General features: G+C 64.9%; 1 protein-coding gene across 11 annotated transcripts in view; it reads right to left on the bottom strand.

Annotated features, from left to right (window-relative positions):
- The window catches only part of RTEL1 (regulator of telomere elongation helicase 1), a 28,779-nt gene that overhangs the window by 5,084 nt on the left and 11,082 nt on the right, over positions 1–12,613 (bottom strand). For 8 of the 11 annotated variants that reach the window (XM_072801759.1, XM_072801762.1, XM_072801768.1 and 5 more), the window contains 14 exons: positions 6,638–6,676; positions 6,493–6,571; positions 5,688–5,785; positions 5,070–5,125; positions 3,515–3,589; positions 3,294–3,375; positions 2,762–2,845; positions 1,599–1,731; positions 1,388–1,501; positions 1,233–1,273; positions 1,037–1,122; positions 862–939; positions 566–643; positions 105–251 (listed from right to left, as the gene is read on the bottom strand). In XM_072801759.1, the coding sequence (XP_072657860.1) occupies positions 105–251; positions 566–643; positions 862–939; positions 1,037–1,122; positions 1,233–1,273; positions 1,388–1,501; positions 1,599–1,731; positions 2,762–2,845; positions 3,294–3,375; positions 3,515–3,589; positions 5,070–5,125; positions 5,688–5,785; positions 6,493–6,571; positions 6,638–6,676 (1,190 nt within the window). The remainder of the gene's footprint in view (positions 1–104; positions 252–565; positions 644–861; positions 940–1,036; positions 1,123–1,232; positions 1,274–1,387; positions 1,502–1,598; positions 1,732–2,761; positions 2,846–3,293; positions 3,376–3,514; positions 3,590–5,069; positions 5,126–5,687; positions 5,786–6,492; positions 6,572–6,637; positions 6,677–12,613) is intronic. The other 3 variants (XM_072801766.1, XM_072801769.1, XM_072801763.1) reach the window with 2 other exon arrangements.

The raw sequence follows: 12,613 nt of genomic DNA, 5'->3' as shown, positions 1-12,613 counted from the left end.
GCCCCCACCTGGCCCCCCACCCACCGCAGCCCTCACCCGACCTCCTGGCCCCCCACCTGGCGCCCTGGCCCCCACCCGACCCCCAGGCCCACTCTGGCCCTCACCTGGCCCCCTGGGCCCCTGTGGTTCTTTATCTCGTCTAGGAACTGCATCTTGAGGACAACCCGGGGGTCCATCCGTGGGGGGTACGGGAGGCCCGTGATGATCACACCTCGGCCATTCATGTCTGCGAAGTCCAGCCCCTCGCTGGCCTGGGGACAGTGGGCACCCTTGTCCCCGTCCGCCCATGCCGAGACCCTCCCGGGCACAGGTGTCCATGTGCGGGCGGGGAGGGCTGCCTCCCACCCGGGAGCTCTCGTTCCCAGGAGCCCAGAGCGGCGCCCACTCCCAGGGCCTAGACCCAGCGCCTCCGGGAGGGCTGCCGGGGAAGGCCGTGGATCCGGGGCCTGGGGGCCGCACCGCCCCTCCCACCACGTCGCAGCCCCCAAGTCAGAGCTGCGAGCTTCCTCCCACAAAGGCCCAGCCGGGGAAGATGGGAGCGTGGGCCCCCGCGGGGCAGCCTCACCTTCCCCCGGCACACGGCCAGGAAAGTGGCCCCAGTGGAGCCGGGACAGGCGACTCGTGCATAGTAGGCGTCCACCACCTGGCGGGAGACGGCGCTCAGCCCCTCCGTCTGTGGGAGCGACACCCCGGGTCTCGTCCCGAGGTGAGGGGCCGTCCGGCTGGGGGAGCCAGCAGGCCGAGCCTCCGCAGGGCGCGGGTGCCCAGGCCGACCCAGGGCCTGCTCAGAAAGCTCCGGGGCCCTGCCCACCCCCGAGGGACGGCTCAGCACCCTCCCCGGGCCCCAGCCCCGAGCCACACCTCGGAGAAGCCGCCTTTGTTCCGCGGCTCCACGAACACGGGCTTCAGCGCCTCCAGCTTCCCGGCCGAGTCGTGGGTCTGTGACGAGACACAGGCAAGGGGGCGCCCGGCCCGCGGTCAGAGACGGTGCGTGTGGCCCCGCCGGCCCTACTGCGCGCCCCAGCCCAGGACGCACCCGCCAGAACTGCAGGCTCCTCTCCAGGACGGGGTAGGACGGGAAGAAGACCAGGAGCCCGTGGGGGACCACGCGGGCGATGTTGCCTGCAGGCCACGGCTTCGTCAGCAAGAGGGCCTCACGGGGGCTGCGGGCAGGGGCCCGCCCTGGGGATGGGGCGCCCGCCGGGAGGAGCCGGGGCCCCCCGCGCACTCACCTAGCGCCTTACCCAGGGAGGACAGGCACGCCTCCGAAAACCTGCGCAAAGCCAGAGCCCCGCGTCACCAGGGTCCTCACCAGGGTCCCCACCAGGGTCCTGGCAGAGGCAGAGGCAGAGGCACGCAGCCCGCCCCCCGCCCCCCAGGCCCCTACCGCTTGTCAAAAGCAGAGCTCAGCTGGGCTCCATCGGGGCCTCTGGAGACGATGCCCACCCAGATCTGCTGCTGGTGGATGACGTGTGGGTTCTCCAGGCAGACTGGGAAAGGGCTGGGGGCAGGGCGGCCCTGTGAGGTCCTGAGCCCAGCACCCTCAAGCCAGGGCTGGCCTGGGCCCCGCACCCGCAGCCGCCCGGGGCCGCCCTTACATCTGCATCTCCAGGGCAAAGGAGGACACGGGGGCCAGCGTGCCACTGGTGAGGATGACGGTGCGGACGCCCTGCTGCACCAGCTGCCGCATGCTGTGGCCGGGGCTGAAGCACCAGTAGCTCAGCACCTTCCCTAGGGGAGGAGGGGGAGGCTCGGGGTCTGGGGGGCCCTGCTCCCTCCCTCCCTCGGGCGTGCTGGGAGCGCAGGGAGACCCAGAGTGGGGGGGCCAGGGGCGGAGAGCACCGCCGACCCCAACCCAGACTTGGGCCGAGGCGGACACGTGGCCCGGGGCACCACGGCTGCGTCACAGGCCCTGGCCCCCGCTCGCAAACCACCCAGCAGGAGCCCACGCGCCCTGGCAGGCAGGACCGGAGGCGGTGTCACAAGCAAGGAGGCAGGGGGGGCCTCCTGCTGAGGACGCTCCCACAGCACAGGAGTCACGGGTCAGACGTGTTTCCCATAAAAAGCAAACCAGTTTCTGGGGCCAAAGAAGCCTTTTCCACCCACGGGTCGGGATCGGCCCTGTGACAGGCGGGGGCGTAGGGGCCGGGAGCTGCCCCCCTCCGTGCAGAGGCCTGGGGCCAGGGCCGGCCCTCCCGTCGCTCACGCACATCCTAGCTTCTCGGTAAGCTCAGCCATGAACCAACTTCCTACAAACGCCCAACCCCGGCAGCGGCGATTTCTGAGAACTCACGCTCGCGGGCGTGAGAACTCGGGACGCCGTGCCCCCGGCGCCCTGGCTGTGTCCGTGTCCCCCGGGGACAGCACCGCAGTGAGGTGAGGCCTCGGGCGCTGGCGCAAATTGCTTCCTATGACCTCACAAACACCACGGAGGGGTGCATGGGTCTCCCCGCCTCCCCCGGAAGCTGCTTCCTGCTGACAGGCCAGGTGACCTGCCCTAGCCCCGTTCCCGGCCCTGCTTTTCCTGGGGAAGCGTGTGGTCCCAAGTGACCTGCAGCCAGCAGCTGTGGAAGGGCCGGGCCCAGAACACAGGAGGCGGGGGCAGGCCACGGGGCCGGCTGAGGAGTGGCCCCCTGACCTCGGACCCAGCGCCCCGGGGGCGTCCTATAAACCCCACTCTAAAGGCCAGGCTGCAAGGGGTGCTCAACCCTGCGTGCGGTGGCCAGGACACTCGCCGGGGCTGGACGCCGCGGACACACACCTCGGCCAAGGCAGGCCAGCTTCACACCAAAAGCCACAGGGGGCCCAGCACAGACCCATCCTCGTGTCACGAGCAGCCTCAGCTCTAGGACACAGGGAAGCAGGTGAGCCCAGGGACGAAGGGCTAGGCCTGACCCCACAGGGGGGTCGGGGCAACAGAGCCAGCACCTGAGGAACCGGGTGGGCCCGGACAGTGGCCTCGCCAGAGCCCGCCCCGCCCGCGTCCACCCGGTGGGATGGCGGGAAAGCAGCACCCCTGCGCCGACGAGCACACGCCCCGGCCTTCCTGTGGGCTGACCCCTCATGGATCGGTCCCCGGAGGCGTGAGGGGCCGGGCTGTACCCGGGCTCAGTGGACGCCCAGCAGGTGCTCGGAGGTCTGTCTCCAACGGCCGCGTGGGGGGTGAGCTGTGAGGTTCCCCGAGCAGGCCGCGCTCAGAAACCCACCACTGGACACGGCGCCGTGCGGGGGCGAGCAGGGCTGTGTTCCAGGCCCCGGCCCCCGGCCCCCCGGCCCCCGGGCCCCCCGCATGCCTGGCTTTCTGGCAGCCGTGCTGCTCCAGGCATCCGACCGAGGACCCTTCCTGTGGTGACCAGCATCAGGGTGGATGTGAACCTGGATGGACAGAATGGACAGTGTCCAGACCCAGCCCAGGAGTCCCTCGCCCTGGAGAGAGCCCCCACCTCGTAGGACGGGAGGCCCCCACCCACACCCCCACCTCGTAGGACGGGAGGCCCCCACCCAGAGCCCCCACCTTGTAGGACTGACAGGCCCCAGGCCCCCCCAAGGAGCCGGGTGTGCCCTCGGCAGGGTCTGCACTGAACACGATCTGGAGAGCAGACGTGAAAACATGGTGAGCAGGACGCAGCCCCCCCAGGACACATGCCCATCCCCTTGCCCAGCGCTGAGCGGTCGGCATCCCGGGTGGGGACCTCCTGCTGAGGGTGGGGGCGCACGCCGCCTGGCCTCCCGGCAGTCCCCCCTGCCGCCATCCTGCAGGCCCCTCCTGGTCCGCACGCTCCCCCCAGGGGCAAGTCCGCGGCAGGTGGGGACCCGGGAAGGACCTGGTTCAGCCCCCAAGTAAAAGGACAAAAATCATCCCTGATCCAAGTACAGAGAACTACACTCTAGCCAAGGCGACCAGCCGAGGAGAAGCAGCAAGCGGGTAAATCGTGGACGGAGCACGAAGGCAGAGACGCCAGACACCAGACTGCCCGACTCCGGAGCCAGCAAAGCCAGGTGACAGGCGGTTAGGGCCGAGGAGGAGACGGCGCCGAAGCAGACGCATCAACGAGTGAAGAGGGGGCGCCCGTGCTGCCTGGTGCCTGGGCCTGCGGTGCCCGGGGATCAGGGGCCAGCCCAGTGGCTGAGCCCGTCTCATGCCCCCTCGGTGCCCCCCGTCCCTCCAAGGCCCGCCTCCTGCGGTCCCCGGGCTCGGTCAGCAGCAGACCCCCTGCTCACACGACTTCGCGGGGATCTGGATTTGGGGAAGTGCAAGGCTCTCCCACCGGCGGGGGGCCCCCAGGCAGCCCTTCGGGTATTCACCACAGGCTGCCCCGCTGAGGTCCCAGGGCTGGCCCAGTGCGCCCCCCTGCCCACGGGAGCCAGCTGTGGGATGAGGGATGAGCCGCCGCCCAGTCCCACTCCATCCAGCTGGAACAGACACAGCAGAGCAAGCAGCAGGCCCACAGGCAGCACCGGGCAGGAGGGGACACGGAGTCATCTGCTAGGCCCTCTTAGGGCAGCTGCCACAGGAAACCCCAAACCCTCAGGGTGACGGGTGCTTGGGCTCAGTGAGGCTGTGGGGGAGAATCCTGTGGCATGGACAGGCCCTCTGGGGAGGAGGGGGCGCTGCCCGGGACGGGGTGAGGGCCGGGGCCGCAGGGCTGGCCTGGAGCAGGGCATGGCAGGAGGGGGCAGCAGAGCACAGGGCCGGCTCCCCTGCAGGGGCCGAGAAAAGGCACTGGGAACGGGGAGCACAAACGCAGGGCCCGGCGGGGGCCGTGGCTGCAGCGCGGTGGCAGGCTGGGCGCCTGCTGTCCCCTCGCAGAAGTGCTGGGATGACGCCGGCCCACACCTCACACTCAGGACACGCCCCCGCCTCCGTCCCCGCCCCCCCCCCCCCCCCCCCCCCCCCCCCCCCCCGGGCCGGGCAGGGTGCCTCCGGGGAAGAGGAAGTGCACTCCACGGGCTGCTGGCTCCAAGCACCTTGGCCTTGCCCCAAGTCTGGAGCCAGTAGAAGCTCCAGGCCCCCCTCCACGGCCCTCGGGAAGGGAGACGCCGCACCTTCGCCGCAGGCCCGTCCCTACCTGGATGATGTCCGACAGCTTCTGCAAGCCTGCTGTGTTGCTGAACAGCCCCGTGCCTGTGGGAGCAGCAGCCGCTGGCCGTCCACGCCCCACCAGGGGAGGCTCCGACCCCCACCCCCGGGAGCCACGAGCAAGCTCAGCCTCAACCCGGCATTGCTGTGGGGCGTGCCCCTGGGGAGCATCTCCCACGCTGCCCCCAGAACATCTCCGGAGTCAGCGGGAGGAGAAAAGAGGCCCTGTGCTCCAGTACGGCTGGGCCTGCCTGCCCACCCCCAGGGCCCGGGAGCCCAGAACGCCGGTCACCCAAGAGAACGAGACCCCACCCAGTAGAAGTGGGCCCGTAGGGCAGCCTCGGGGTGCAAACAGGATGTGGGGGCTCAGCACCAAGGTTCACTGACCCACCAGGTCCCTCAGCACTCTTCCTTTAAAGGCCCGACCAAGAAACGGAAAGCTGGGCTGTGCTTTACAAAACAGACGCCCGTCCAACAGCGCTGATGCCCCAGTGTCACCGCCGGAGAGGGAGGTCTGGGGGGGACGCTCCTCTCGGGGATGCAGGAGGCTCTGGCCCTGAGTCAAGGCCTAGCACCCCGCAGGCTGCAGGGCAGGCTGGGGACTCACGTCCTGCCAGGTGCTGAATGATCTGGTCCAGGGAGTCGAGGATGCAGCCTTTGGTCTGAAACGTTATCTGGGCCTCCGCGAACAGCTCGAAGATGTAGCTGTGGGAGAATGGGCCTCATGCGGGGCGCCAGCCAGCGGCCTTATATTCCCCGCAGTCGGACACGAGTGCCAAGGGCTCCAGAGTTGGCCGAACCCAGAGGTGAGAGAGACATGAGCACTGAGGAGAAGGCCAGGCCCCCACGGCGTTGTGGGAGGCAGTGAAGCCTGCCGTCTGGGCCGTGGAGGGGTGGGTGGGGCGGGCCAAGCAGCCTGGCTCCTCTGGGAAGCAAGTGGAGCCCTGTGAGGCTCCGAGCACAGCAGCCGGGCTCGGGGAGGAGGCAGGCAGCGGTGCTCCAGCACATTACAGAATTCCCCAGACCCTCAGAACCCGAGCCTGGATCCCAGCACGGCTGCCAGCTGCACCCGGAGGAGGGCCACAACCAGCCCCAGACCATGACCTTTGGGAAAGAACCCCAGCTGCCCCGGGCTGCTGAGACCGCAGCCCCGCGCCCTGGTCAGAGCCACCGGGGCTCCCGAGGCCGGAAGGGGCAGCTGGGGGGACGAGGCGTCTCAGCGTAAAGGGCCGGCCCAGAGGGGGCGGCGGGGACAGGGGCCCTGCCTGCACGCGCACTGGCCTTAGGCCCCAACACCCTAGTACAAAGCCTCTCATGGGCCACTGAAACCAAATCAGACCTCACAGGCGCGCGGGCGGGGCCGGGGGCAGGGGGCCCACCGTAGGGAGCGCTGCGCACGCCCTGCCCCTTACCTCCCTGGCTTGGTGACGCCGCTGTGGTCCCCAGGCAGCTCGACAGCATCGATGGCCGCCTCCAGGCGCAGCAGGATCACTGTGGGGAGGGGGTCATGAGGGGCGGCCCGCCTAGCCACGGGCGTTGGGGGAGGCCAGCACTCACTCTTGAGCTTTGCGAGGTCTTCCAGCTCCATGTGCAGCCCTGGGAAAGCAGCAAATGCGTGGTCACGTCCCACTTCTGCCAACCGCGTCCCCACAAGCCAGGACTCTGGCTGGATTCCCGCCTGTGTCCCCAAGTAGGCGAGGCACAGAGATAACCATGGACAAGAGGATCCGACATCCCTGCAGCCCGATCATGGGCCGGAGGCAGCAGGGTGAGCTCAGGGGCTGTCTCAGCGCGAGGGACACGCGGTGGCACGCTCACGCACGTGGGCGCACTCCCCAGCCCTGCTCACCGGAGACCCAGGACGACCGACCCGGCCACAGGGCCCCCCCCCCCCCCCCGCCCACGGGTCCTGAGAGACCATCTCCCGCGACAAGGAACCAGGGCTCCTGGGAAACGCGGCTGATGGCAGGTCTGGGGCAGGACACGCAAGCGAGTGAGCAATGTCCCGACTCCCCGTCAGCCTGGCAGGGCCATGGAACATCTGCAGAGGGGCCCGAGCTCAGCAACGGGACCGAGGCTGTCGTGTGCGTTTAGACACGAGTACCACCAACAACATTAAACGCTCTCCTCCTCAGGGGACAAGGGACCAATCACACAAGTCAGGGATAAATTCAAACTCCCAAATCCAAAAACGGGCAAAATATCAAGCATCTATCCGCCTTTTCCTGTGAGAACGGTGTCACCGAGTAACAGCCGAGGTGAGAGCACCTCGACGAAGTCACCCCCCCAATAAACCGAGCAGTGCAGGGGGCACACGACCCTCTGTCAATGCCCTGGTGACCACCGGGTCTCAGCACCGAGCGCAACGGTGTTCCCGTCGCCACGGCGAGAACCTGCCGCCCGGAGACGCCTCCGGAGACGAAGTGCGGTGACTGAAGCCACCCCATCTGCGGCTCCACCAGGTCGGTGGCTGGAGCGAAGCAGGGCGCGTGGCCACGGCAGGTCTCTCCTTCCTGGGACCCGCCTGCCGCCCGCAGAAGCTAAGGGACGGTGGCCACACCCTTGCCGACACTGGTCACTGCCCATCAGCCTGGCAGCAGCCGTGCCACTGGGCCTACAGGGCGTCGCTCGGCGCTCAGACCTGCGTCTCCACGTGCGCACTGACCCCTTGCGTCTACTCTGAAGCGCCTGTTCCTACTTTTTGTCCATTTTTAACGGGACTGTCTTTTCTTTGAGTAGTAAGAGTTTCCTGTGTGTTTTGGATGAAAATTCCTTATCAGATACGTGATCCACAAAAAAGACCTGCCGTCCTCTGGCCGGTCCTTCCGCTGTCCCGGTGGCATCTCCGAAGCCTAACAGTTGGACTGTGATGACGTCGGGCGTCTCTCTTTCCTTTGTGCTTCTCAGCCAGCAGCACTTGTTCCTTCCTTAAAGGTTTTTCCATATTTATTCGTCACCTCCACCCCCACCCGGGGGGTCACCCCAGAGAGCACACGTCACACGCTCCACTGACCGAGCCGGCCAGCCGTCCCCACGGCATCACTTCTGAGGCCACAGCCCGGGGAGCGACACCGGGGTGAGCGAGCCCCAGGCAGGGGGTGCCGAGTGCAAGCCGCCGGGGCCATGCTGAGCAGCCCCTTCCGGGGGACGGGGTGGGAAGGAGGCGAACCGTGACCGGGGAAGAACCCGACACAAACAGCCGACAGCGACAGTCCTCAGCCACACACGGGGAGCGTAGGGCGCGACAAGAACCGTGCTGGACCCGTGCTTCTCCCAAATCCCAGAGCCCGGGGAACCCACGAGGAAACAGTTGCCTCCCAACGAAGGCACATGCCACCAAAGGCCCTGGCGACCCTCCAACTATGGGCTTTAGCAAGAGCTCACGGACCAGAGCAGGCCGAGGGGACATGCCTGGTGCGGGCTTTCCTGGCGCAGAACAAGGACGTCACTGGAAAACCAAGCACCGGCAGCCACTGTGCGCCCGCCGGGATGGCCATTTCCAACACAAAATGCGTGAAGACAGTGCTCACGCCCACTTCGGAGAGGAGCAAGTCGAAAGCATCCCGGGGCCGTGTCGCTCGAGGGCCTGGCGCGTCCAAGTCAGCAGGCGCCACGCGGGGCCCAGGCTTCGGCAGCCCGTCCCCGCCCCCCGCCCCCCAGCAGCCGGGACCAGCCGACGGGGCGGGCGCCCGGGCCCCGGGCCGAGCTGCCGGCATCACCAGGCAAGTGCTGCGGCAGCAGACCCGGATGCGGGCCGTCGCCTTGAGGGAGGCAGGCGGCCCTGGGGGGCGCTCTCCGGGGGGCAGGCCCGTGTGCAGCGCAGAAGCAAGCGTGAACAAAATATGCGCATGTCTGCTCCTGCGTGGGACAAACGCAGCCAAGCAAGAATAAGCCGGAAACCAGGAAGACACTTCGCGGCCTCCAGAACCACACAGAGGTTTCCAGCGCCCAAGAAAACCGAAGCAACAGAATCAATGAGGACAAACACTGAATAAGAAATGACCCTAAAAGGACAGCGCAGCCACGGGGCGGGGGGGCAACAGGGACTCGTGAGCCTGGTCTCCCGACCAGCACTCGGACGCACGCGCTCTGGGGAGCAGCTTGCCTTGTCACGGCCGGGGAGCTGCTGTACACAGCTGCCTGCATGTCCCAGGGCGGACGGAGCACAAGAGACGCCAAGGAAAGCGGGACCACGGTTCTCCCAGCAGGGGAAGCACGGAATCGCCACCACGGGGGAACGAGCGCGGCGCTGGACGGGACAGCAGGGTGTGCAGGGCACCCCATGCTGCGCGGGAGAGCTAGCCGCTCCCACAGGCCCAGACGCAAGGGGCGTGGGGGTGAGACTCAGCGCTTCATAAACATCAAGCAGTCCTTAATTCTGGGGGGAGGGGGTCACCCACGGATGCCACAGATTGCTCAGGACTTACTGATGGAGGAACAGTAACCTCACAGGGGACAATGGTGGCAGTTGTCACCTAAGGGAATAATCCAAGTCAGCACCCCCAACCATGCGGCAGATGGGCTGTGCCTCCGGGGACACCTGTCAAAGGTGCGCACAACCTGAACAGAATCTACAACACCTCACACATGCCCACAGTGCAGGACACTCAGCAGCACAGTAACTGAGCTTCATCCTCAAAAGCGTCTATTCCAAGGAAGAGGACACCTGAGACTCTGTCCAGGTCACAGCTCCAAGGCCGCAGAGATACGGCGACGGGGGGGCTCCCAGAGCACGTCCTCTGAGGGTGCCTCTGGCTATGATGAGGACAACCAGAGACACTCTAAGGTGCCCGGCCAGTCACGCAGGGGCTTCCCATCAGACCAGGGCACTGTGGCCACACAGCACGTCCTTGCTCTTGGGACACACACGCCAGGACACAGTCAAAGGAAGGGTGCAGGGCAGCCCTGGTGGCGCAGAGGTTTAGTGCCGCCTGCAGCCCGGGGTGTGATCCTGGAGACCCAGGATCGAGTCCCACGTCGGGCTCCCTGCATGGAGCCTGCTTCTCCCTCTGCCTGTGTCTCTGCCTCTCTCTCTCTCTCTCTGTCTGAATGAATGAATGAATGAATGAATGAATAAATAAATAAATAAATAAATAAATAAATAAATAACAAAGGAAGGGTACAGAAAAAGAGATTATCTGTCCGTGGAGAAAGGAGACTAGCAAGTGAGACTCTGGGTGGACAAGTCACGCCTTCAAGTTAGCTGTAAGCTGGAAATTATTTTATTCTACTTATTTTTAAAATATTTACTTATTTACGTATCTCAGAGAAAAAGCCAGATGCACATGCTCACGCACAAGAGCTCACTGTGGGCTCCATCCCACAACCAGAGGTCACGACCCGAGCAGGAATCAAGAGCTGGATGCCTCACCGACTGAGCCACCCAGATCGTAGTTTTAAAATAAAAGTTGTCTTAAAAATATTTCAGAATAATAATAAAAAAAAAAAATTTCAGAATAAGATACAAGACATGAAACAATATAAATGAGATTTTCAAACACTCAGAAATGAAGTGACAACTCAAACAGAATTAGGAGAAAAATGAAAACTTATTTTACAAACGAAGGTCAAATTAGGGGGAAGAGAAAAGCCAGAGCAGCGGGAGGGGAAGGAGCACCTCTGTTAGAGGTCGGGGAAGAGTAGCAAAAGGACTTGGAGTGGTCAAGTTCTGCAGCCGGGGGCGGAGACCGCGCGTGCGGCCCCACAAGGGTCCCCGCAGCCTGGAGCCGGCGCTGTGCCCGCGGCCTGGATCGCCCCCAGACTGAAGGCACCCTGGAGACCACATGGTCAAAGAACGCGCCATAGGCTGGACATCGGCCCGGAAACGTCAACTCTGAAACGTTCTACACAATGACTGGTGACAGGGCTTCAGAGAAAAGAAAATTCCTAAAAGAACATATGGCTTCTAAAAGGAGTTTTTCAAGATACAGGGTTTAAGAAAAGCGTCCGACCGCCCATCCAGATGACCCGCTCCGGGATGACCGCACAGGCACTCGGCGATTTACCCGAGCGGCTCCCACTCGGAGACCCTGCCCCAGGGGGACAGCGGCACAGGCAGGGCCCCACGGGCGACGGGCGAGCTCGAGGCCGGGGCCCGCGTCAGTTCAGGGCGGAGCGAGGCCAGAGCGGCCCCCACGGTACGACCACTGGAAACCACACCCGGTTCGCCTCTTCCCTCCGGTGCTCTCAGGAACGCGCTGCAGTTCCCCAGGGGGTACACGGCGGAGGCTGCCGACAGCCCCCAAACACGTCCGCGTCCTGATCCCCGGACGCGGCGACATCACTCTCCTCGGCCCAAGGAGCTCTGCAGACTGGACTACGGAGAGGCCGTGGGACGGGGCGAGGAGCCTGGGTACCCGCGGCCCGTACCGGAGGAGAGGCAGGAGGCCAAGGCAGAGGCGGCGGAGGCCGGAGCGGCGGGCCCGGGAGCCACGGCCGGCAGCGCCTCCGGAAGGGGAGTGCGGCTCGTCCACCGCACCCTGAGACCTCGAGACAACAAACCCGAGTAGCTTCAGGCTACCAAGTCCGCGGCGACGCTCAGAGCGGCCCCAGCAAAGGTGTACGGCACGCGCGAGCGGTACCACGTTAGACCGAGAGCAGAAAGCTGTGAGGCCCAACCACCTCCGACGGAGCCAGATTACCACGCATGCTTTCAAACTGTTAGACGGGGGCACCCGGGGGCTCAGCGGTTGGGGGTCTGTCTTCGGCTCAGGGCGTGATCCTGGGGTCCCGGGATCGAGTCCCACATGGGGCTCCCTGCGAGGAGCCTGCTTCTCCCTCTGCCCGTGTCTCTGCCTCACTCTCTGTGTCTCTCAGGAATAAATAAATAAAATCTTTCTAAATAAATAAATAAATAATAAAATAAATAAAAGGACCTATTCGGGTCCTGGTTCCTGTGACCATGACCTTGGAGATACAGTCTCTACAGACACGACTAAGTTAGGACGGGATCGCTACGGATGGGGCAGGCCCTACTGCAGTAACTGGTGTCCTTACGAGAGAGGAAATTTGGACACAGACGCACAGGGGGTCAGCCAGGTGCAGACGGAGCAGCGTGCCCGCAGGAGCCTGGGAGCAGGGAGCTGGGCGTGGGGTGGAGCCGACGCGAGGACCGCAGTCCTGCCCACCAGCGCCATAGTGGGGACTGCTCTGTTGTTCCAAGCCTTCCGGCTCCGGTGCTGAGTGACAGCAGCCCCAGGAGCCTCACGTAACATGTGATGGCTTGTGACAAGTGAATAAACAAATCTTTGTAACTTTTTTAGTTGTTTCTGATATAGAAGTTACCAGGAGACATAATTCACAGGAAGCCAGTTCAGTGAGCTTTAAGAACATAAAGGGTAGGGGTGCCTGGGTGCATCAGTGCGTGCGCATCTGCCTGCGGCTCAGGTCGTGATCCCAGTGTCCTGGGATCAAGTCTCACATCAGGCTCCCTGCTCAGCGGGAAGTCTGCATCTCCCTGTCTCTCCCCACCTCATTCTCTCTCTCTCCCTCCCTCCCAAATACATAAACTCCTAAAAAAAAAAAAAAAAAAAA

The sequence above is a fragment of the Canis lupus genome, chromosome 26 (genome assembly GCF_048164855.1).
Source record: "Canis lupus baileyi chromosome 26, mCanLup2.hap1, whole genome shotgun sequence".
NCBI lineage: Eukaryota > Metazoa > Chordata > Mammalia > Carnivora > Canidae > Canis > Canis lupus.
This window is presented reverse-complemented; position numbering and strand designations above follow the sequence as displayed.